The 26049-nt window shown below is 37.9% G+C and overlaps 2 protein-coding genes across 3 annotated transcripts; one reads left to right on the top strand and one right to left on the bottom strand.

The window, feature by feature from the left end:
• Positions 1-517: 517 nt before the first annotated feature.
• Positions 518-6434, bottom strand: ATP23 (ATP23 metallopeptidase and ATP synthase assembly factor homolog). The gene is made up of 6 exons (XM_002187463.7): positions 6251-6434; positions 4993-5038; positions 4796-4877; positions 4389-4526; positions 2000-2083; positions 518-1059 (listed from the first exon to the last, which is right to left on the bottom strand). The coding sequence occupies exons 1-6, from the start codon at positions 6432-6434 to the stop codon at positions 856-858; spliced, it is 738 nt and encodes a 245-aa protein (XP_002187499.3). The 3' UTR covers positions 518-855.
• On the top strand, positions 6433-26049 carry RPAP3 (RNA polymerase II associated protein 3). 2 transcript variants are annotated; one of them, XM_030258619.4, is made up of 17 exons: positions 6433-6630; positions 8458-8616; positions 9204-9344; positions 9762-9884; positions 11057-11184; positions 11763-11884; positions 12220-12290; positions 13296-13427; positions 14810-14937; positions 16531-16652; positions 18077-18147; positions 18309-18425; positions 20124-20332; positions 22125-22320; positions 22906-23003; positions 24370-24470; positions 25560-26049. In XM_030258619.4, exons 1-17 carry the CDS (start codon positions 6433-6435, stop codon positions 25649-25651), a joined length of 2208 nt encoding a protein of 735 aa, XP_030114479.4. In that variant the 3' UTR covers positions 25652-26049. The 2 variants fall into 2 exon arrangements, with proteins under 2 accessions (XP_030114479.4, XP_072778614.1); XM_072922513.1 differs by lacking the exon at positions 6433-6630 and adding an exon at positions 6984-7008.

The following is a 26049-nucleotide window of genomic DNA, read 5'->3' as shown; positions in this document are numbered from 1 at the left end:
TCAAAGGCCGCCAAATTCGGAAGGTACTTGGGATTACCTCCCCCTTTTAGCTGTAGCATGTCAGGCTCTTGAAATTGGTGCATGTGCTGACATTTCCCTTCCTGAGCAGTTCAGTGCCTCACTGCAGCTCAAGTCTCACACAGTCTGCTGCTCCATTAGTCAAATTACGTACTGCCCGAAAAAGCTTCATACCTTGACAGTTCTGTTGTCACAAAACACTTTGGAACACAAAACGGGAAAAGGCAACTCTGATCATCCTACCCAGTCCTCCAATACCAAAGACAATGAGGACCTGAGCAGCATGTTCAGGGCACAAAGGACTCAAGTCACAAAAGCTTTCCCACCACTGGAAATGTTAGACCACCCAAGAATTTCAGCAAATGTGGTAATTACTAAATTTTGGGTTTAGCCATAGTTATTAAGTCTAGAGCACAGAGCTGTAGTTCAGGTGCCCATCTGTTAAAATCAAGTGATGAAGATTATCAAGTTCATTACTGTGTAATGAAGACAGGGATAATGATTTTATGGAAATTTTTATTCAGTGACAACAAAATTTTCAGAAACCAAGTCCTAGTCAGACAGAGTGAAAAAAATTAAAAGCACATTGAATTGTATTTGAAGAGTCATTTGGCATACTAAATTATCTTTCTGGAATAACAGGTGAGGAAGCACTGCTTTTAGTTGTGTTCATTTACCCCATTTACTTCCACAGAAGCTGGCTCATGAAAAATTAATTTTATATGTTTGACAGATTTGCTGCTTCCACAAGCACTGTGGGCATAGACTATAACTCCACATGTTACTGAACAATCAGGTATTAATACAATTTCTCACATGGCTTTTCTTCCCCCTCCCTTACAAATTAGCAGTATAGCGATCTCTGTTCTGAAAGTCTCTGTAAGCACGTTTTGCATCTGCCTTGCTGTGGGGGATTCTTCCAAAAGGCTCCAGATCATTGAAGCAGGCATCAAAAACTTCATCCACAGCTTTTTCTGCTGTTTCTTTGCTAACTTTTCTAACAGCCAGAATGGAACGAATTGCTCTGTCTCGTACACAAGTCTAAAGTGAAAAAAAAAAAAAATCCGTAATTATTAGCATAATGGGTTTTCAGATTTTGTCAAGTATTAACTCCTATTATATAAGCGACAATTTTGTATGAAAGAATAGGCAAACAGTACATGTAGTAAGCATTAAATAACATTTTAATTCCATCCTGTGTAAACCATGTGCTTTAGTTTTCCATGTATACATAAACTATGAAATAATTAAAATACATTCCTTAGAACAGGAATTGAAATATAATTTGGTATTTTTGTAGGCACTACATATTTGTAAAATTTGACCTGGACACAAAAAAAAAAAAAGTCAGAAAGAGACAGACACAAATAACAGTTAAGTTCTTTAAAAACTGAAATGCTATAAAACAAAGGAATGGCTTCTCTACTGGCCTTCATTTTGATACTTCACTTTATGGTAACTTTTTCTTACAGTTTGTTTACTGAAAGACCAAAAAATATGTAAACACTATCTACAAGCTAACTGCCACTCTAACATGAGCAACTACTTGGGTCTCAATCTGTAGACTTCATTACTATTCACAAAAATAATTCCTGCAAGACTTAATACACATGATTATTTAGAAATCTTCTCATTTTGCTTCCTTCCTTTTTCAAAGACTTTTTTAGATTGTCACCCACTTTAAATGGATAAGGTATTTCCACTACATTTCCTCCAGCCCGCTTTTTGACTGGTTTTATTAGCCATCTGTTGTCAGTGGTAATGCTTTAAAACATGACTAAATGTTCAGGGATTTCACTCCAATAAAAATAATAAGGTGGGAAAAAAACCTACCATTGATCATTAAGGGTAAGTTAAGAGGAAACAGCAACTCCATGGCATCTATTTCTTTTTCCAAAGTTTTCAGCTATGAAAGTTCAGAAGGCTAAGACCACGTAGGTAACATAACAAATTACTAGATTTTAATAGCCACAGTTTTTACCTGATGGTGCCCTTTCAATCCAAATTTAAACCTGGCTATTTCATTCATCAAAGTACAGTCTCCACTGAGATTAGCAGCTCGAATCTATTGAGAAAATTTAAAAAATCACAAGATCAGAGAAACACATGAAAATAAAAAGTCAAATAAATTTTAACAAATGCTTTTCTTCATTATATTTCTGGTAACTGTTGGTAGAGGATATTCCCAAGTCCACTTCAACTTCTCAACTACCTGTTACTACCATACCCTTTACATCCATCTCAGCCTCGGTGAACTACAACAACCTTCAAGTTTCTCCAGTAACTACCTCTCACACATCCCTAAAGTTTAAATAAATGAGCAGTAGAGATTATATGTATGTGTGTATGTATATAGATGAACCTCTAGAAGAACATGGAAAGTAATATTCTCCCCAGTCTATATCAGAATCTTTTACAGCAATCAGGAAGAAAGGCAGATACCTTTCAAAGATTACAGATGCAATACCTGAAGAGCAGTAACCATCTGTTTTGCAAAAAGCTGCATGTAAATGAGCATGTATGGTTTAGCCTAAATGTCTTGTCCTGTACACTAGAATTTCTTCTGTCTGCTAAATATTCTATACCCTACAGAGTCTGTTAGGAAATGTAAATAAATAATGATTTCCTATAATTAAGTACCAGAGTGAAAATAAATGCATGAAAAATTAAGAATTAAAAAAGCCGTCAACAAAAAATGTAAATACCATATAATTAAGTAATCAAAAGATCTGAAGTGAACAAATAATCCTGACAAGAGCAAGAACATGCACAATCTTGATTTATATAAAACTTATGTTTGAGGTTTACAGGCTTTATTCTGCACTGTAGAAACGCTTGAACAAAAAAAAAAAAAAAGTATATGATAGTTAAGAATTATTGTATTGGGTTTATATGGCAAAATGAGGGGCCTCCCAGGGTGGCTTCTGAGAGACTGAAGAAGTGTCTGAGACTGTTTTAACTGGTTTTAAAAGAGAGCCACCATTAGTGGTGCTGATTGTATCTGTGACGACACATTCAAGAAAGGATAAAACTACAGGGCAGCTGTGAGACAGAGAAATGATGAAAACGTGAAGGAAACAGGCCTACAGACGCTGAGGAAGGATGGGGATGAGGTGCTGCAGGCATCAGAGGAGAAGGTAATAGAGACAGAGGTTGTTTCCCTGCAGTCTGTGAAGGAATACTGTAGAGCAGATATCCACACTGCAGTCTAAGGAAGACAGCATGACACGAGAGACAAACATGCCCTGAAAAAAGCAGCAGCCCATAGAGAGCCCATGCAGGAGTACATTTTCTGTCAGGAACTGTGGGCTTTGGGGGACCAATGCTGGAGCAGTCCATTCTTGAAAGACTGTATGCTGTGGAAAGAACTCAAGCTGGAGTAAGTCTTGAAGAACAGCAGCCCAAGGGAAAGACTCATGTTGAAGCAGCTCATGAAAGGGAAGGGCCTCAAGCTGGACCTGGGAAAGAGTGCAAGGATGAAGGAGCAGCAGAGACAAAGTGTTATGGACTGACCACAGCTCACATTCCCTGGCTCCCTGTGCCACTTGGCAGGGAAGGAGATAAAAGAATTAGAAATGAAAGAGTGAAGCTGAGCCTGGGATAGACTTTTCTATGACAACATGATGTGGATTATTTCAGAAATCAAATAAAAGTATGTAGATTCATACACATAGCACCCGTGTCACATACACAAGAGGAATCCCTCCCAGCCTGTGCTCCATTTAATTTCACCTCCTAAAGTGTCAAGTGTTAAGGCCTTTAATACTCAAATGTCCTCTGAAACCACAGAATCATAGAATGGTTTGGCTTGTAATGGGCCTTAAAAATCATTAAGTTCTTATCTCCCTGCCATGGGCAGGGACACCTTCCAACAGACCAGGTTGCTCAGAACCTCATCCAAAGGTGATGAATTCATAAGGACAGTTTACTAGCAGCAATATCACAATGACTCAAAAAATGAATGCTACAGGAAAAGACAAGTTTTTTGTTAATCGAAAACACCTAAACAAAACCAAGGTTAATGTGATAACTATCCAACATACCATGACTTCCATGGGATAAAAAGAATTCTATAAGCATTTGATTAATGTGAAAATGTATTTTCACTTGTAACAACTCTCTTATTTGTCAATAACCATTTCTAGCACTCACAGTGATCACATTCTACTTAGTATGACATTAACTAATATTTATGACAACTAAGTATTTATTTTCTTAACAAAACTATTTAGGTGACCTGACAGAAAGAATAAAAACTATTAACAGGATTAAAACAAATTAATTGTGTGTAACAGACCATGTAACACAAAGCAGCCCTAATAACCAGCAATAATTAATAAAATGACAACATTAGAAGCATTTTAACTTACCTCTGAACATGCTAAGTGTTTGACATTTTTAAACCAGTCAACATGTGCACGGCAGTGATCAAATGCATGAATCAATTCATGTGTGACCACCCGGTTCATGTGGGATTGTTGGCGAATGTTGTTCTGACACAGAACAATCTGCAGAAGAAGAGATAAAGGTATGTTTTCACTAAGTTTCAACACCTCCCTTACTTCTCAGAGACACACCACTGACAGCATGTAGGGTGTTTGGATTGGTTATTTTCAACATTAACAGCCTTATCATACTGAAGTGTACTAGTTCCAATGCCGTGGAACATCTTTCATTTATCTTGTCTTCATGAGCTCATGTATCAGTATGAGTAGATTTAATCCTAGCAACAAAACACTAAAAAAATTGCAGTCCTCTGAAAGGGTCCAGCACCTACCTGAGATGTCGCAGCATCAAAACCTCCACTGACACAGCCATCACAGTTTTCACAAGAAAAGTGCCGGTCATTGAAGACAGTGCTGAAAGGCCGAAACAAACAAAGTCACAGAACAGAATTTGAAAAACTTGAGTGGCTACTTATCACTGTGACATGAAGTTACTACTACACAGAACAAGACTAATTAGTTTACATACCAACCAGATTGCTTCAGAGCCTCAAGGAGAAGTCGAGCATATGGATCTAGAAAAACATTGCTGCAATCAATTTCGCTAGACAAAAGTATTGAAAATCATCTATAAACAAAATATAAAGACAGTCAAGGAAAAAAATCAAATAAGAAAATGTCTATACACACAAATTTATACTTTGCTGTATTTAATCCTATTGCAATGCAATTGGCATCTGTTACAAATCAGGCTATGTGATATAGAATCATATAATTGTTTGAGTTGGAAGGGACTTTAGAGATAAACTAGTCCCAGTCCCCCTGTCTTAGACAAGGACACGGTCCACTCAACCAGGTGCCTCAGAGCCCCATCTAACTGGGCCTTGGAACACTCCCAGGCATGGTGCAACCACAGCTTCTCTGGGCAACTGTCCCAGTGCCTCACCACCCTCACAGCAAAATATTTCTTCTGTATATCTAGCCTAAATTTGCCCTGTTGCCGTTTGAACTCATTACTCTTGTCCTATCGCTGCAATTCCTGATGAGTCTCTGTCTGGCTTCCACGTACACCCTTTTAGACACTGGAAGGCTGTTGTGTGGTTTCCATGCAGCCTTCTCTTCTGCAGGCTGAACAGCCCCAACTTTCTCAGCCTGTCTTTGTAGGGGAGGTGCTCCAGCCCTTTATCAACTGGACAGCCCTGATCTGGACTCCTACCCACAGTTCCATCTTCTTCTTACACTGGGGGCATTAGACCTGGCTGCAGTCCCAGGAGAGCAGAATAGAGGGGAAGAATGACCTCCCCTAACCTGTTAGTTATGGCCTTTTTGATGTAGCCCAGGATATAGAATGAAACCTGTCCAGGAATCAAGTAGTTCCTGACATTTTATTACTAATAACATAAATAAAGCGGCCTAGAGTGACTATCATTTGCTGTCAACACTCACAGTCCACATCAAACAGTGCAGCGGGCACGAATGAAGAGAAATTGACAAATCATCTAAATTTCTCAGGAATAAAAAAGAAGTACATGAGAACCTTCTTAGAAGAAAAACGCCTCTCTCAGCCACTTTCGAAATTGTATTTTGTCTTAACCGAAATCAGCGTGTTCCTAAAGCAGTAGTCCCTGGGCTGGGGCGCAGTCCGGCCGCCGCGGGGGTGCTGCGGCAGGAGGGCAGGGCCCGAGCCGGGACCCGCGTCACAAGGTCACGGCCGCGGGCGGCCCGGGTTCCGCCTCGGCGCCTCCTTGCGCCGCGGCCGGGCCGCGGGAGGGCGGGGGAGCGCTTACTCGTTTCCAGGGTCAGCTTCAGCATCAGCTGGCACTTATTGTGGAAGGTGAAGAGGCTGCGGACCAGGAAGCTCTGCGGCTTCTTATTCCGGTCCGGGAAGAGCCGGTAGCCGAAATCCTCCTCCTCCTCCTCCGCCCCTTTCCTCTCAGCCGCCGGCGGCGAACCGGCTTCCCCTTCCCCCATGTCCGGCCGCGCCGTCCCGCGCCTGCGGGGGGCACGCGGGCCCGGCCGCGCCAACCGCCGCCCGCGCTGCCGGCACGTGGGAGCGGGGCCGCGCGCGCAGGCGCTGTGGTCTGCTGCCGCCTGGGGCCGCGCTGCTGCCTGGGAACGCGCGGGGCGGCGCGGGCGGCGGCGCGCGGGGAGCCGCGGCGTGGCGCAGGTGAGGGTGAGGGCGCGGCGAGTGGCGAGCGCGGGGTGCGGTGCGGCGAACGCGGGGTGCGGCGCTCCGGTGCTCCGGCGGCGCCCTCCCGCAGCCCTATCCCCATCCTCACCCCTGTGGTCCACGGGCGGCTTGGCCGCGCGGGGTGGCGAGGCGAGGTGTGGGGGAGCGCGCCCTGATGGAGTCAAGGCCTCGCCTGCAGTTTGCGGGCGGTGCAGGGGCGGGTGTTGAGGCTCAGGGGCCGCTCTGCCTCGGGGCCTCCCGCGGGGCGGCCCCGGCACCGCTCCCGGGCGGGCCTGTGCTGCCGGCCGGCCCGCCGCCGTGTGCGGCCGGTCCAGAGAAGTCGCTGGAATCAGCAGCCTTGGGGTGTTGGAAGGGGTCAGTGTTGGGAGTCGAATAAAAGTGCCCTCTACGCTGCAGAGGCTTAAGGTCATTGCTAAGTTGTGTGCGACTAGTGGGTAACGGAGCAATTTGACTTTATAGCATCAGCAGGATGCTTTAGAGTTGCAGAGAGCAAACAGCCAGATTTCACGTTAGATTTTCGCCCGCGTGAAAATACTGTTTTACTTAGAAATAGGAAAAGGAAAAATTCAGCAAGTTGCAAGGGTTTTTTTTGCATATTTTCAAGTATCATGTTCTAGTTACCTAGAAATGCTAGGCTGTATGAAGTATTTGATATGTCCATGCCCAAGTTGCACGAAATTAACAGACTGAATATTCCAGTGTTAGTTCGGCATGAGACAATAGTTGAATGTGGAAAAAAACATAATAAGCTCCTTAACTGGAAACGTGATAAAAGCTATGTATTTTTGGCTTCACTGAAAGTTTCTTTTGTTTCAGATAGACCTTACACGTTGCTCAGGATAATTATGTCACCACCTGTGCATGAACTAGGGAGAAACAAAGTGCTGCAGCAGGACATCTATGCAGCTGCTTATTCATGAGCATGCATTAGTTCAGTAGTAATAGTGCAGTGTGTTCCTCCATTTCTTTGAGACCCTTCTCTGTAATTATGGATGGCACATTGTACCACAGAAATCATTAACTTTCTTTGCTTTATAAATTTTTAGATTGTTTTACTACTAGGTTATTGCACAGGTGTGAAAAATAACATTAAATAAAGCATGTCAGATAACCTACACCTTTTTCTTCCTTAAAAGCTTTTTATGTAGTATCTCTACAAATTGCTTATTTATATTTCCATGAGGCTTGTAACAGATCCTGAAGGTTGCCATCAAGAGGTTATAGTTAGCAACCATTTATAACTCTTTGTATTTAGCTTATAATGAGTTATTTAATTAGGATTGTTTTCAAAACATGTTTGCTTCTTCCTTTCAGATTTTTGTGCTATGAACTGTACACATGTGGGGTTTCTTTTTTTCTGAATTGTAACCAAAATATTTTTAAGGTTACTTTTTAATTGTGACTTGATATTTTTGTGATTATAAAACTTCTTTCACTTAAGACAACAAAATTTATGAAGATAGTCAAGTATTAATTATTAAACAGTGTTTTAGGGACTGGCTTGCAATTTCAGAATTACCATTGACTTGTTGGGTGCTTTACCTTATGTTTAGTTAGGAAAATGTGAATTGCTGTTTGTTATGATATACTTTGTTTTATCTGAATGATATGGCTTCCCTTCATTTTTTCAAAGACATTTAAACTGTATTTCTTCTTAGTCTCCTAGTGTTTAGTGTTCCTACCGTACTATTGGGAAGTCTGATTGGCATATAAGTCAGACTTGTTAATTTAGAAGTAGCCAGCTTCCTTCACTACATACTTCCAACTTCTTTTTAGAAGGCTTTTTTCCTTGAATTTTGGCAGATTATGATGAGTGCACCAAGTAAAGCAATAGAACTGCAGCTGCAAGTGAAGCAAAATGCTGAAGAGCTGCAGGATTTTGTGAGAGAATTGGAGAGCTGGGAAAAAGATATTAAAGAAGTGGATTCTGAGCTCAGGAAACAGAGTGGGGTCCCAGAAGAGGTAAGAAAACACAAGACCAGTGTCAACTCAGCTATTCATACTGTGATAGTGTTTATAATAATTATTTTTTACGTAGGCAAAATTACATTTTTTACTTAAATATCTGAATAGAAGGCATAGACTAATCCATGATGTGTTCTTCACCTGAAGTAGGCAAGAGATTTCTCTGTGAACTGCACCACTAACAGAGCTATGGGTCAGTAGCCTCTGAAGGTGATGAGGCCAGTAAATGTTTTATTGGTTCTGGGTAGATCTGTGAGAATGTTTCTGTTTGCAGCATCGGTATTGGTAATTTACTGCTGACATTTAGTATACTGAAGTGATTCTTCAGTGCTACTCTGTAGAGAGTTGTCTTCTAAAACTGAGTTTTAGATCATGCATGTAATTTTTACTATTAAGTGTTGAAAGATTTATGCTTGTAGCTCTTAATGGTTTTTTAGAGCTCATGGGGACAGCTTGCTGGATGGATCTCTAAAATAAAACTAGCCACTAAATAGATATTCTGTCTAGATACAGGTGCTGTAGATTCTTCAGTGCAAGTGATTTTCACACATCTGTTTTATAAAAAGTTACTTAATTCTATTTAGAATTTGCCACCAATTCGAAACAAGGGTTTTAAGAAAAAGAAGAAAAGCAAAAATAAAGTCCCTTCAAAGATAACCTCTGAGGAAAACAAGAAAAACAAGATCAAGTCTTACGATTATGAAGCATGGGGAAAACTTGATGTGGTGAGTCTCAAGATTTGCTTTGTTGCCAAAGTCTTGTCCCCAGTTGATTCTGTGTTAAATAAAATTTTGTTACAGTGCTGAAAATTCAGTCCGCTAGTCAGTATCTTACTGTGCTGGGTATTGTATGAACATCAGGTAGCTTTCTCCCAAAAAGGTCACATGTTTATCTGGAATATTGATAAATACTTGGTTTTCTATTGACTGTGCTTTCATCCAGCAGATGGAATTTCAGTTTAAGGGGAAAAAAACTTGTTTTAACAATAGGCCTATTAAAAGGTCATAATTATAGTAGAATGTAAAACTAAGCACAACTGTCAGTATTGGAGGACATATTAATAAAATCTTACTTTTATTATTTTGCACTGTTAAATTATAATGAAGACAACAGTTTGGTTTTGTTTTTTTTTTTTATTCCAGGATAAAATACTTGAAGAAATTGATAAAGAAGATAGTACTCATGATTCTCTATCTCCAGAATCAGACTCTGAAGAAGATGGAATTCATGTAGATGCTGAAAAGGCTCTTGCAGAGAAGGAAAAGGTTATAGAATTATAGATGCTTATTATTGATAAAGAAGCAAATTAAGTATAGGAGTATTTGCAGTTTTCTTTTAAAAGATCGTATACTGAGATCATGCATCTGGTAAAATAATTGCCTCTTTGGAAGTCTTCCTGTCTGTTTCCCTGCCCATTAGTCCAAAATAGAAATTTCTCACTGCAGTTCTAGCCCTTCTCATTGTCAGTAGCAGCAAGCGTGGCAGATTCTAACTAATGTATGCATATAATGTATTGGTGATGATTTGCTTTGAGAAGTTGGATGGCTGTATAGAATTGCTATACAGAGCAAACTGGTTTTTACCTAAATGCCCCAAACTAAATCTATAAAAATTTTAAAATACTCCTTTTGTGAGGCCAGTACATCTGGGAATGATGGGTGAACTTCGTTGCTTTAATAATGGCAAGTTTATACTACTTCAGTTTTACCTAATAAGGTAGGATGTAGAAAGGCTATCTCAGGCTTTGTTGCCATGAGAAAGAGGCTAAGTTGTGTAGCGACTTCTGTGTTTTTGATAAACTTCTCTGATTGTAAACTATCACCTAATCCATCTGCCAGTCAATATTGACTTCTGTAGTTCTAGCTTTGGTTTGGGTTTTTGTGGGGTGAGTTGTCTGTTTGTTTTAAATTGTCTGTGTGGGTGATATTTGTGTTGTATTCCTGCTGCTATGGGAATTCCTTCACGTGTAATCTGCAGTCTACACTGAGAAGCTGAGGTATCTTTGGCTATTGTTATCTTGGCTACAGTGAGGTCATTGAGGGTGCATGAGGTAAGAGCTGTGTCCCAGAGGAGGCAGAAATGAGAATGTTGACTTGGAAAGCTAAGATGCCAAACCTAGTTTCTAAAAATTTGAAAAAAACCCATTCAGTAATGTAAGTAGCTATGTATGTCCTTGTTACATGTTTGTGGAAATCACCTAGAGATACAGAAAATTAATATTTAATAGCCCTATGTTATAGAATATATCATGAAAATTAATTAATATGGTGCACTTATAATAAAATAGCATATTTCATAGTAAAGCAGTATTTCATGAGAAATGCTGAACAAAATTATTGAAGCATTTCTAGAATATTTTGATTTTTAAGGGTTTTTAATTAGCAATGTGTCTGCCAATGTACAGTAACTTGCTGAAAATGCTTTTTTCTATTCACAGGGTAATAACTACTTTAAACAAGGAAACTTTGATGAAGCTATAAAATGCTATACTAGAGGGATGCATTCTGATCCATACAATCCAATATTGCCCACAAACAGAGCATCAGCTTTTTATAGAATGAAAAAGTAAGACTTGCATTGTTAACTCTGTAATTTTTGTGTACTTGAAACATTGTGTTCAGATTTTTGGTCTAGTTTTAATTCTTGATTTATACATTATGCTGTGATTCAGTCTGTGTAAGACCATTGTTGCAACCTGCCTTCCAGTTTCAAAGTAAAATAGGAATTGCCAGGAGAAGCAGTTTGGTAGTCTCCCTCATCAGTTCTTCCTTGGCTTGTACACTAACAGTTCACTATCTTCTGTGTTAGCAGTATAAGACTTGAAGAAAAAAGAGGAAGAGAAAGCTAAATTGCCTTTCACATTCAGTGAGCTCTATTTCTAAGGCTTTCATTTGCTTTGGGTGAAGAAAGGATACAGGGGAGTCGGTTATTCTTTCTGTGGCAGTAGATTCTTTACTACTGTTTTCTTATTTTAATGTATTCAGAATCAAGAAATGTGTAAGTACTTGGTTTGTGCCCCTTCTGAAGCATGTAAGATTCCTGTGTTATCAAGAACCTGGTGAGGCTCAGTGTAGGATGAACTGCTGAAATTTTGGGGTTCATAACCTAGATGTGGCCGACTACTTTTTTTTTTTTTTTGATAGGTTTTCTGTTGCAGAATCTGACTGCAATTTAGCACTTGCTTTAGATAAAAATTACATAAAGGCTTATGCGAGAAGAGGGGCCGCTCGCTTTGCTTTGAAAAATCTTCAAGGTGCTAAAGAAGGTGTGTCTTTCTTAAATTCTTTTCTTCAAATACATACAAACGTATGTGATCTGCTTCTTTGATGTAGGAATTTAATTTTTGTTTCCTTTAAACAAAGAATTTAAATACTGTGTTGCATGTTCTTCTGGCAAGGTAAAATTCAAGTAGAAGTCCAAATTATAGCAGTAGATGTTAGTAGTTCTTGAATAATTCAGCTTTAACTGTTCTAGAATGATGTATTGCTTGAAATATCTCAGGCTTCTTGGGTAAATACAAAAAAGGTTTATCTCAAAAAAATGCTCTGCTTACTGGTTTGTCCTTCTTACCTGAAACATACTTTTCTGGTCTTCTGATAGATTATGAAAAAGTTTTGGAGTTGGATGCAAACAATTTTGAAGCAAAAAATGAACTGAAGAAAATTGATCAGGTAAAAAGATTAATACCTAACAAAAATTAATACACCCTGTTCATTTTATATCTGTTTCAATTTTTATAACAAGAACTGATTCAATAAATTCTCACATGCTTTTTCTGGCATCTGGAGTTCACCGAGGTCAAAATCTTTAATGGAGTTTCTTTTGGAAATACTCGCACATGTGCAAATATCATATTGGATCCACGTAATATAGGATCCCACACTAAGACTGCATGTGTGCACCATCTGGTGTCTTTTGGACTTTTTGTTGTTAGTTGGTTTTCGTTGGTTGAGTTTTGGTGAGTTGGTTGGCTGATTTATTTTTTCATTTTCTCCAATTTTCTACCTCCTGTGTTAATGCTTTTTTCAGTTATACCTAATATTTTGGTATAAGGAAGCACAGCACAGGAGAGAACTTAAGTGTTCTCTTGGCATAAAACTGCTTTGCTGTCCTGCTTGTAGTCCCACTGATTGCTGTGGTCAACCAAACCAGAAAGTTGTTCTAAGAACAGAGCAAAATACTCCTAGTGCAAGTTAGATCCTTTTCATGGCAGGGAGAATGTTAATTATGATGACCTTTATAAATATAAGCTCACCTGTCACTTCTGTATGAATTTACTTACATCTCTTCAACTGTGTTTTTGATAGTGCTTGAAATACTTATTTTCAGAATGAAGATGCAAAGTCTCCAGTAATGGAAGAAATAAATGATACATGAATTGGACTGTATAGAAAGGTTCCATAAGTCATTTCACGGTGTGCTTCAGAAGCTATCTACTTTTCCTTTACCAAGCAATATTCTGACTTGCAGTCCCTCAAAGAAATACATTTTCAAGAAACAATTTCAAGTTGTTTTTAAATTGTCTATTCAATTTATATTTAATTTACAACACAGGCACTTCTGTTAAAAAACTTGGCAGATTTTGTTACCTTAAAAGTTTAGAAATTATTGTAATTTATGTTCTGAAAATATTTAAGTGGGGAAATACTTACTGAAGGGAAAAATTGTTTTTACAGGCTCTGTCGTTAAAAGACAATTCAGAACAGAAAGAGTTTGAAGATGCAGTCAGAACAAGATTAACAGATGAAGAGAAAAAGCGCATTGAAGACCAGCAGCTCAAGCAGAAGGCAATTGCAGAAAAAGATCTGGTAAGCCACAGGTTCTGATGGAACAGGGGAAACCCAGCAAAGAAAAACGTTGTGTTGTGCTGTTAGTTATGCTGCTTTTAGTTATGCAAATGTATAAATTAAACCTGATACTGCCTTGAACTTCATACATGGAATGTCATTGATGTTACCTCAAGTGTTTCCCATTTTGCCTTTAGGAAAGTGTGTGGGACAGTGAGTTCTGTTTGGATTTGTCTGGAGGAATAATTATAAAAGGTAGCTTTTACAGCCCGAATTGTATATGCAAAATTTCAAATACCTGGTAAGACAAGTAGAACTTTAACTGCCCTTTACAAAAATTCCATTTCTCCATTATGCTAAGCAACTTGATGCTTGTTTGACCAAGGGGAGTTGTGGACTATTTTTTGTTTTCAAACCTCTGATTACATGATGAATAGGAGTTATAAAAAGGACTTTGGGCGTGCAGGCAACAATGACAATAATAATATATTTCTGGATGCATAGTCTTTGACTCACAGTTGGGTTATTGATTTCTCCCTCTCACCACTCTTTCAATAAATAAATAAAGTTACCAAGTAAACCGTAATTTTTCTGCTCACTTACTTAGCTATTCTGTAGCTCCTGACTTGTTATAGGTTTGCTATACTGGCTGTAAAAAGTAATTGGTCAGATAAGAATGAAAGTGTGCATTAAGGAACAAGAGTTTGACTAGGTCTCAGACGAGAAATTTCAGTCTAAAGCAATAGTTCATTGGCAGCAGAGCTGACTGACTCCAGGATTGTTCCTGGTGACGTGGATCCTTGTCAAGTCTGAACTGTGGCCTTTCTGGTTTTTTGTCAGTCAGTAGAGTAGTAGCAGAGATGATGTGGAGCTTCAAAGCAGTATTGAGAAGCAAAAGGTAATTTTAGTCCCCCAGAAACAAGCAAAAAAATAATGTAATTTTCTTGTATGGAAAACAACAACAACATTTGGACCCTAGTAATACTTGAGGATAATTCTTATGGAGCAGGATAAATATGAATTTGTGAAGTGCATAAAATCATCTTGAAAGGGGAATTGTAAATGTTCAGCTTGTGTTTAAATTAATGAGGTACAGGGTAGGTTATCCTGCACATCAAGCATAAAGTTAAACAACGAGTTGTAGACTTGAAAGTCTGCATTTGAACTATGCATGCAGCAAAGTTTTTTTATCCTTGAAGTATTAGAAAGTATTAAGATAGTTTTTGTGTTCTGCCTCCCAACATAGATAGGAAAAAATATGCTGTTACTCTGCCCTAAGTGGGTGTTCTTTGCAATTCATCTTCTTAATGTTGTCACCCTCTCTGCAAAAAAGGATAAGAAAAAGTTAATTGCATTGGATTTTCTCAGTGGTGGTTTTTTTTTTTTGGACCTAAATATTCCAGGGTAACGGTTATTTCAAAGAAGGAAAGTATGAGGCTGCAATAGAATGTTACACCCGTGGTATCGCAGCAGATGGCACCAATGCACTACTGCCAGCTAACAGAGCCATGGCCTACCTAAAGATTGAGAAGTAAGTGGAATTGCTGTATTATTTGTTGTAAATCAGGAGGGATAATGATCTGGCAGATTTTCACACAAGTTAAGTTATTGTCACTCCTCATTTTTGTTAGAATGCAGTATTGAATAAATTACATTGAAAGCAGTAAAGGAGAGGGAACAAATTGGTATGTGTGATCTCAAAATGCAATTTGTATTCCGCAGGTGAGAGAATAAAATAGCACCAGTATGAAATAATGGTTTCTGAAGTTGGATTTTCATTCTTTTAGGTGTGCAAAATCTAGGTATTCACCTTTCTGAAAGGAACTGCTCAAACTTTGTATTTGACTATGAAACCCAGTCTGCTCCTAAACATTGCACTGTAAAAAGAAGCGGATTATGTCTTCTGACTTTGGAGGGAATTAATGAAAGCTTTTTCTGGAAATGTTTACATTTTAAATTTTTTTTTTAACTTCACTGATAGACGGATGTGTGTGTTGCTTGTTTATTTTTAATTAAGTTTTATCCAAATAACTCAAACTGTATGGAAATTCATGCTTTCCAGCAAATTAGATAAGTTACATTTTTTAGGCGTGAACTTTGTTTGACTCTGTGATGGTATGGTAATTTAAAACTTGTAAACTGGTAGCATGAAGAGCAGAGGGTTATGTTGGTAATCGGTTTTAATGTTACATGGCTGAGTATCTCTAGAGACAGTAGATTGATCTCAAATTAGGATAAGATTGGTTGCATCGATAGTATTTCTGACACAACACTTGTAATTTAAAGGACATCAGAATGCAAATAATCTTCTGTGAAATTCAGAGGAAGCAATACTTAATTGAATGACCAAGCAAGAAAATTTATTCCCTATGATAAATCTTGTATCATGGGTCTTCACATTTGAAAGAAGACCAAACATAAAATGCAACAAAAGCCCATTGGTATTCTTACAAACTACTAGTGTTGGTGAGAACAGCAAATAAAAATTAATTTGCATAAATTTAGTGCTAGTTTGAACATGGAGAAGAGCAATGAATGAAAATACTTTATTAAGCACATAGTGGAATTGTGATCTAATGTAACAATATAAATGGGACGAGGAAATTTAATCTTAAAATGAAACAAATGTCGTTAATGCAAGGATATTCCGAGTTCTCATTTTGAAATAGTTAAGGACAAGTCACAGAATTCCATGTAGAGAAATTTATTCTCATGCTTAGTTGCTTCTCCTCTCTGGTACCTTTTCTTTGTTTGCAATGCTATTTCTCATTTTCAGAAGTACAAAGCCATGGTACTAATTTTGATTTTAAGGTTGTTGTTGAATTTTTAAAGTGGTCTCTGCTCTGACAAGCTTTAATGTGTTTTTTCTTTACAGAGGATTTGAATTTTCCTAAAAAGAGTTAGCACGTTGTTATGAGATACCAAAAAACGGCTTACATTTCAGGTGCTGAGAAACCATATTTTATGGGAGTTTTTAAATTCACCTTTTAGCTCAGTGATATGTTTATGTATTTAGGTAATGAAGATTTACCTTTGTATTTTAATTGGTTTGGGTAGCTCTATTGTTTCAATTGAAACTGCCTCTTGAAACTGTTTATTAATTTTGTGCCGTGCTTTTGCGGAGGTACAAAGAGGCAGAAGATGACTGCACACAAGCTCTGCTCTTAGATGCTTCCTATTCTAAAGCCTTTGCCAGAAGAGGAGCTGCCAGAGTTGCTCTTGGGAAGTTAAAGGAAGCTATTCAAGGTATGATTTTGAATTAGCCTAAATGTGGTAGGTAATAGATCAGTATAAGGACATCCTGATCTTTTTTTGTTCTGACTTACTGAGATTATCAGTGCAGAAGTTAAGAATTAAGAAGTCTCTCTTGGATTTCACTGAATATGTATAAAAACTCTTGTGTTGGTGCCTACATAATGGGAAGACAGTTTTGTGTGAACAGCTGTTGCTGTTTGTAAGTGGTAAGAAATAGTTCAGAAAGCTCATTTAAAAGTAGGTCATGATATTGGCATTAGGATGACTTATAAGAGGACAGTGAGATAGATTTGAGAACTGGCTGAACAACAGGTCCCAGAGGGTCTTAATTAGTGACGCAGGGTCTAGTTGGAGGCCTGTCATTAGTGGTGTGCCTCAAAGTTCAATAATGAGCCCTTTGTGGTTTAACTTGTTCATCAGTGACTTGATGAAGGGGCAGATGCCTCCTCAGCAAGTGATGATACAAAGCTTGGAGGAGCAGCCAATACCCCAGAGTGCTGCGAGTCTTCTGGAAGGACCTTGATAGATTAGAGAGATGGGCAGAGAGGTACCTTCAGAAATCCAAAAGGCAAATGCAGGGCCCCGCACTTGGGGAAGAACAACCCCTGTACCAACACAGACTCAGGCTGACCTGCTGGGAGAAGGACCTGGTGGACAACAAGCTGTCCATGAGCCAGCAGTGCCCTTGTGGCCAGGAAGGCCAATGGAATTCTGTGCTGCATTGGGAAGAGCACTGCCAGCAGGTCCAGGGAGGTGATCCTGCCACTCCACTCAGCCCTGCTGAGGCACATCTGGAGCGCTGTGTCCAGTTCTGGGCTCCTCAGTGCAGGAGAGACATGGAGCTCCTGGAGTGGGTCCCACAGGGGGTGACAAAGATGATCAGGGGAATGGAACATGTCTCTTATCAGGAAAGGCTGAGGGAGCTGTGCCTGTTCAGCCTTGAGGAGAGATGACTGAGGGGTGACCTCACCAATGTCTTATCAGTATCTGAAGGGGAGGTGTCAAAAGGAGGGAGCTGGGCACTGCTTGGTGCTTCCAAGCAATAGGACAAGAGGCAGCAGGTGAAAACTGATGCGCAGGGAGTTCTACCTGAATATGAGGAAGAACTTTTTTACTGTTCAGGTGATCAAGCACTGAAGCAGACTTCCCAGAGAGGTTGTGGAGTCTCCCTCAGTGGAGATCTTCAAGAACTGTCTGGATGCCATCCTGTGCATTGCACTCCAGGATGACCCTACTTGAGTAGGGAGGTTGGACCAGATGACCCACTGGTGGTCTCTTCCAGCCTTGGCCATTCTGTCACTTACCTGCCTTTAATTATTTTTAGAGCTATGAAAGGAAAATAGAAGGTTAAAAATCTGCCGCATGTAAGTTGTAACTTGAAGTTATCTACAGTTTCTGTGTTGTTTTTCACTCAGATTTTGAAGCTGTTCTGAAGCTGGAACCTGGAAATAAACAAGCAATAAACGAACTCACGAAAATAAGGAATGTATGTATGCTTATTCGGGTATAGTAGGGTTTTGTTTGTTTAGGAGTTTTTTGTAAGGCTGTAATATTAGAAGGTTTTTATTCTTTATTACATTATTTTTAACATACCTTATATTTATTCATAAAACACCTGATCTTTTGGACAACTTGGCATTTTTTCAGGAATTAGCTGAGAAAGAGCAGCAGACTCACAAGGAATATCCTGCAGTATTGATAAAAGAAGCGGAAATCAAAAATATAGTGAAAATGATTGATAACCCATTACAGATTAAATCAACAGTAAGTTGTTACATTAATTGCTTTCTATAATGGTGGGAAAAGTACAGTTTGGAGTTAAAATGTGCTTTCTGTATTTGCCTGTGGAAAGCCAAAAATACATACATTTACTCTTGATATTTTTCAAGAACATAGACACGCATGGAAATGCTAATGTTCACAGCAGTGGTGGAGTGAGCATTCAGCCTGCAGTACTACCCTCAGCAAACATGGTGTATGCATACATTTATAATGTGCAGGCAGGCAGCCCCAAAACCCTGTCTTGTGCCCATAGGTAACATTACAGTTGAGAGTAAATGAGAGAGAATTGAGAACCTCTGGGTAAACTTGCCTTCATTTCTACTGCTTTTTACAGCAGCCATAGTGGTTATAAGAAAAGTTGCCTACTTGTGCCCTATGCTGTTTTCACATAGGGCTGCTTTCCAAAGACTTTTGAGCGTGCATTTTCATCCATGTAAACTGCAGGACAGCTGGATATTGGTTTTCAATAAGCAATGTATTTTGACTATGAATTATCAGTGGTCATAGTCAGATGAATAAGTTATAGATGAAAAAAATGTAATACCAGGTTTCTTTATGTATTAGGCTTCCTCTTTGAGTACATCTAATCTTTATGCATTCAGAAATGAGGTGTGTAAATACAAAGAGTGTTCATACTTCGTATGTGTATGCACTCACACTATTTGAAAACCTTTGTTTACTCTCATAAGTAATGTAATTCAGATGGATAATTCTAATAGAAAATATCTAATTATTTTGATCCTTTGAGAGAGAAGAGTATTATGTTCTCTCTATAACTAGAAACATTATTTCTTTAAACCTAAATGAATTTATTGTAAAGTAGCTGAAATACTATAGACAGTTATATTTATTAAGTGTTCACTTTCGGTGCTAAATTAAGTGAAGATGCTAAGGTGGTTGTATTCATCTTGTTATTTTGTTGAGGTAGAATAAGTATAGGTGAAACGTGTGCTTTTAGTACTGCCATTTCCTAGAAGTCTAGATTGTTGAGTCTGTTTAAGCATGTGCATTTGCATCAGTATTTCTAGAGCCATACATACTATGTTCATGTTCAGCAAATTAAGTTCTAAAGTAAGAAGCGATGAGAGCTTTTTTTCTAAGACCTATGATGGTGGTACTTAGGTGATGGTCAAAAATAATGGGGATCATGCAGAGATTAAATAAGCTGAAGCATTTTAGTATATGGTGGAATTATTACCTTGGGATATATGTAATATGGTCAGTCAGCAGGGCTGAGTTACAGGTATTTATTATATCAAAATTTTAACTTGTGGGCCAAGGCCTGTGCTGTTGGATATTTTTTTGCTTTGCTAAATTACAAAGTTTTACCACTTTATGGGACAAAGTATGTGATAGATCATGCCTATTCAACCTTAGTGTGAAAAAAGTATACATTTTTAATTATTACTTGGAAAACAGACTGCATACAGAGATCCTCTAGGGTAAGGATATACTGGTTTATGAGGGTAAAGCAATAAAATTATCATATCAGGCTTCATGTAAATTCTTATGGTTTCCTGGTTTTGCCATTTACCTTTATGCAAAGTGTCTTCTCTGTGCATCACTGCAGAGGTAACTGGTTACCATAAGATTATTTTAAGTTACACACAGCTGTCTCTGGAGTCTGTTTAAACACTTAGGTTGAGTCCACATGTGACATGAGGTCTCTGCTCTGTTTAGAAGCCATTGAGAAGAATAGATATTGAAGAAGTTGATGATGATACATCAGATGGTGACTTGCCCAGCACTACTTTAGTCAGTAACTGGAGGAATTCAGTGAGTGTAGAAGCAACAGAAGCTCTAGATCAGGATGATCGGTTGACTACAGTTGATACTCCAAAAGCAAAGCACTTGAAAATAGAAGAAATCAGTGATACGTCACTATTACAGTAAGTATAATAATTCTGATCCTCTTTTTAAAAGGTAAATGTAGTTGAAATACAATCTTAATCTCCAGATGTCTACATGTGGTGAGGTATTGAAGATACTTTGGAGAATCTGAATTGAAAAAGAAATGTTGAAAGAAACTGCAGTTCTTGCACATCTGCCTTTTTGACCACTCTGTGGTTGAGACAAATATGGCATATTTAGTGTCAGGTGGTGTTAGAGTCCAGGACATCCCTCTGGCTGGCCTGGATGACTCAAGCCCCTGACGGGGATCTCCAAGACCCTGGCAGGAGGTCAAAAACATCTGTGACTTCAGTTGTAGCCTGTGGAGGGCTGTCAGCTCTGAGTGAGGAATTACAAGTCACACAAGGGTTTTAGTCGTGTGATATGTGAACTAACACAGCATGGAAAAATAGTATTTTGGAGTTTTTTTAGAATGTAACTCAGGGGTACAAGACGGATGAATCTGGGCATGTCCTAGGCTTTTTCTCCTTCTTCTTGTCCTCCACGTCTTGCTGTGATAGTCACACTTTTCTGTTGGTTTAAGGTAGTGACACACTGTCCAACATAAATGTTAGGTATTGGTAATAAGTTGTAAACACAGTACACGTAACTTTTGATATAAAAGGTGAAGAGAGCCCAAGAGAGCATGCAAAATGTTATGGCCTCCTTGCTAGCCAGAGCTTGGCATGTCAGAGAGAAAATATTATAGATAAGATGAAATAAACAACCTTGAAAGCACAACTGGAAACATTCCAAGACTCCTCATTTAACTCTTTTCGGGCTAGGGAAGCAAAGGCTCTTTTAGGATCTCTTTTCTTGGGGTCACTCTGACCTCCGGAACCCCAAGAGAGGGAAGAAGGTGAAAAACTCAGAATTACATTGCAAATATAAAGGAATTCATATTTTCCTGCATGCTGTACTCTTTCTTGCTTGGGCACTCAGTCTTCCCTAGCTATTTTTACAACTCTTATTTGTTGTTTTTTAGAAGATACTTTGAACAGAGTTCAAGCATTCTTTGTACCCCAGTTGTGAGAGAAGAGGAGCAGATTAATGTCACCACCCTTTGCTCTGCTGAGGCAGGTGGTAGCTTCAGATGTGCTCAGTTTCTAAGTCACACTGTGTTACTTAGGCAAACTGAAGTCTGTCTTGCTGAAACTAGGCTGAAGTACAGAAGCTCTATCCTTGCTCAGTCTTAGAACTCGTTGTCTGCTGCATCGGCACTGCTTTGTTCTGTTGATATAAAGAATTCTTATCAAAGAACTGTGAGAAACACTGGCCTCACACACCTTTTCTGGCTCAGTTAGATGGATTTACTGTGAAGTGTTGAAGAAAAAAGTATATTCTTAGCTATTTCTTAATTTCTAAAAAGTCAATGGACTTAAATGAAAAATTATAGGACAAAAATAGATCTGCTATCAGTGTTGAAACTAGTTCATCCATTTGACATTGTTACTGCTTTGCATTATGAAATTGCAGAAAATAAGATTTTTTGGTTTTGTTTTTGTCACGTATATATGAGAGAAACCTGCTATAAAATGCAGTTATTTCCAGAAGCAAAGTAGAGAGAGGCTGAGTATTTGCAGATGTGGTTTTTTTTTTAAGAAAAGGTGAATCAAATATAAAGCCTGTATAATTTGATGGAATTTTGAAATATCTGCTTAAACTAAAAAACATTCTTTTCTAAAAAGTTTTCAGTATTTTAGCTTTTAATGAATAGAGAGATCTCTAATTAGTTCTCACTGTAGAATTTCATTAAAAGTTGATTTGACTATGTTTCGAATACCTTTGTAGGCTACCTGTAAATGTCAAAGGAATTTCATCAACATTGCATCCATCTTTTCCTGCAAGCAAACAGAGAGAAAAAGAAATCAGAAGGTCATTTATGTCTGCTTTTTCAGTTCCTCCCATTCCTACAAATTCTTTCCAGCTTGAATCTGACTTCAGAAAGTTGAAAGACTGCCCTGAAAACATGTACTTATATCTGAAGGTAGGAAACATAGAGTATCAACAGTGTTTGGACAGTTTCTTCAACATCTGTTGAGGAAACATACCCTTAGGTAGAAGGGATACATATGTATGTTTGGAGTGTCTCAAGTGTACAAGAATGCCTTTACTTAATTGTCTTCACATACTTTTGCACTTTTTTATTTGCTTTAAGTACAGTCTCTGTATAGACTGTATAGACCCTTCTTTAAAGACTTTACATTGTAACGCTATTAAATTCTAATTTTTCAAATAAGTGCTTCTAGGGTAATTAGCCATAGTGACATTTTTAAACTGAGCAAATACTTGAAACACAGCAATCTACTTAATGTGTGCTTTTACTCACATATATTTTGAAAAAAAAGTCACTTAAAAAATGTTAAGAGACGTTAGAAATTACCATTAGTAAAAAAAACCCAAGCAAATAAGCAAAAATGGTTGTTGGATGTTAAATATTATGATTTGATTTTTTTTGCTTTCATGCACTTCAGCATTGTTCATGACCTTCTAAAAACACACATGGAATTCTCATGATTCAGTTGTGGTTTGTTTTTTTTGTCTAAAATTAACTTTTAAAATTTTTCTATAGCAAATAGAACCCTCACTTTATGCAAAGCTGTTTCAGAAGTCCTTAGATCCAGATTTGTTTAACCAGATCCTGAAAATTCTACATGACTTCTACATTGAGTAAGTTTAACTCCTCCTTTGTTTTACATTGCTTATTGGTGTTTTGGAAGGTTTAGGTTTTTTGTGGTGGTGGGAAGTTGTTTTTTTGTTTTGTGTTTGGGGTTTTTTTCTGTTCTCTCTAGTCCCAATTTCAGACGTACAGCATTGTTTCCAGCACACAACATTACATGACCATAAGGGAATAATTTGAATTAGTCAATAGTTGCTTCTTAAGAAGTGAAACTAATCATGAAAAATACAGGTAGAAAAAAGTGAAAAAATACTTCTGCTGAGTGTTGTTGAATTGTGCTTTGCTAAAGAGCACCAGAAACTGGAATTAATTTGTATGAAATAACTTTTGTTCCATACTATTGTGTGTGTATTCTGAGAGCACATAGAATTGCACATTGTCTTCTATTTTAACTTTCTAAATCTGAGAAATTCATAAGGTTTTGGTTTTATGCCACACTTTCTGTGATGCATTCAGACTTAATTATCTGCTAGCATTTTACAGTTGCCTGTAGCAAATGTGTATTGGAGACTGAGGTTCTGGTAAGACAGGACCTGACAAGTTATTTTTGAAATTTCTTTTCATGCTACTATTTGAGTCCTAAAGTTAATTTTGTTTGTCAGAGGCACTGTACTGCTTTTCTGAATTACACTGGCTGAGAAGCAGTGTTGTTCGGTGTTGTTTTATGGAGATAAGCAAGCATAAATCAATGTTTGCCTTTCCCTTGGTTTCCTTAAAAGGTAAAATACCCATCAAATGGGTGAAAAATACTTAGAGTCCTGCATTTGGTGATATAACATAAAAAGGATAAGAAGCTGAAATTGTTTCCTGTAAGTTAAAAGTCCTGTCTCCCTCCAGAAGAATAACAATTTGCTAGTATTTGTAACGAAGGCAGTGCCTGTTTACTGTTGACCAGAAAAATGTAAAATTAACACAATCTAGGAATTTTCTGTATGGACGAAACTCAAGGTAGCTGTAATTGGCTCACCTTTTCAATGAGCCTTCTTATGGCCACAGGTGCTGCTTACTTTCAGACTACCTGATACATATAAAAATAGTGATGTTATGGCCAGGTGTAAGCTTTAAATCGCACAATAGGTATTCTGTACATGACCAGCAGCCAATTTGCATCACTCTAGGGGTTTGTAGTTCTTCACTCTTGCTCAGTAGAACAATAATGCCTACATAAAGATTTCTGGATATTGACCTTTTGCTTTGTGAATGGACAAATGGAAAGACAAAGATAGGGAATATGAAAGTGAGGGGAATTTTATTGGTCCTTTAATTTTTGTTCCTGAATACTTCAATATTGCTTGCAGCTGCTTAATATTCCTAGTCAACAGTGGTTATTTTTATATTTGTAATAATCTTTTTCAGGAAAGAGGAGCCATCACTCATCCTTGAAATCCTTCAGAGGCTCTCTGAATTAAAAAGATTTGATATGGCAGTAATGTTTATGTCAGGTTCAGAGAAAAAAAGTAAGTAATTTGGTAGTGTCTTTGTAAGCTTTGCTTTGTGATACTGCAGAATCTGGCAAAAAATATGTAAAACTTTGCATTATTCTTGTTTATGTAATAATCATTTTAGTTGTCTAGCTTTTTATTGTTTTAGAAATTAATATGAATGTCATGTAATTTTTCTTAATCTTTTGACTCCTTATTCATTGTTTAGACTAGAAAACTACAGCTAAATCCTCTTATTTTAATTAGTAATACTACTGCATTTTTTTGTGATAAAATAAGCTTTGCCAGCTTGTCAGTTTGTAGCTGGTAATGTTACAAATGTATGAATTTGTATAATGTCCTACATCTGACATCCAGGGTATCCAGATTATAGTTTCCACAATTTACAGCTATTTCTTGACAAATCCTGATTTTTCTGTTGGCAAAAGAATGAAAACAGAATCTCTTAAGCACTCAGCCTAGTTGTCTGTCCTGTTCTGGAGATATCAGTCATGTTAGTCTGTAATTTGTGTTGACATTGGCTTGAATTCATGGTTTATAAAAGTGGGTTCTGTCTCAGACCTTTTCTTTATTTAGCACACCAGACAATGTAATAGTGAGACTCTTAAAAGAAAATAATTTCTCTGGGACCATGTAAATTTAAATTCACTATCTACAGCTGAGTTTCACTAATTACCATTATGCTTAAAACATTTTGAAATGTGAATATCCTTAAAATAAAGTAACTTGACTTACTGAAGTGCAGTGCCTCTTACAAACGGCATTCATGCCTTTACCTGATGTAAGCTTTATCTGCCATTGGCATAGTTTGTTTTCTGCATGTAGTGGCATAGTATCAAGATTCTAAAGAAACTAAAAGCTTGTCTGTTGCTTGGATTATAAACCTGTTTAAGGAAGTGTTGTTAGACTGCTCCTGGGCATCAAAACAAAGTGAGGGTTTTGATTTGCTACTTGTGTTCATCCTCCCAGTAGTTCAAAAATGTATTTGTATTTCAGCTGTATAATCTATATGGCCCTTACTGTCGCCAAGGAAAGAATTAGACTAACTTACTGTAAGAGTGTGAATTACAAAAATAAGAATTCACGTTGGGATTTTTTTTTCAGTTACACAGGTATTATTCAATCATGTGAACCACATGGGATTAAAAGATGCTTCTGTTGAAGAATTGGAGAAGAAATATGGTATTTTCTCTTAGCAAGATGGCTGATATAAATGTCTAGATTTGCACCTTTATTCATGTGGAAATTAGCTAAGAAGGCTGTAAAGACTGCAGTTTTGTTGCCTTTTATAAATAATGAAACTCTTAAACTTGGGTTAGCCAAATGGCAAGTGCCTGAAGAGATCATTATTTAGTTCTGAAGTACACTTGTTTTCCAGTACCTGAAACAATATGGATCTACATTTTCTGCAGTGGAATCTGTTTGCCTGAAAAACAGTTGGCCAGATTGGCATTAGGGATCTGGACTGTAGATAGAAATCTTTATTAAAAGGAAAAAATATTTATAAACATGTCTTTGGTAAGAATCAAATGCTGTATATTAGAATTATGCATGGATTTTTTATTTTAGAAAATAAACTGAATGTTGAATTGAA

Source organism: Taeniopygia guttata, chromosome 1A (genome assembly GCF_048771995.1).
Source record: "Taeniopygia guttata chromosome 1A, bTaeGut7.mat, whole genome shotgun sequence".
Classification (NCBI taxonomy): Eukaryota; Metazoa; Chordata; class Aves; order Passeriformes; family Estrildidae; genus Taeniopygia; species Taeniopygia guttata.
This window is presented reverse-complemented; position numbering and strand designations above follow the sequence as displayed.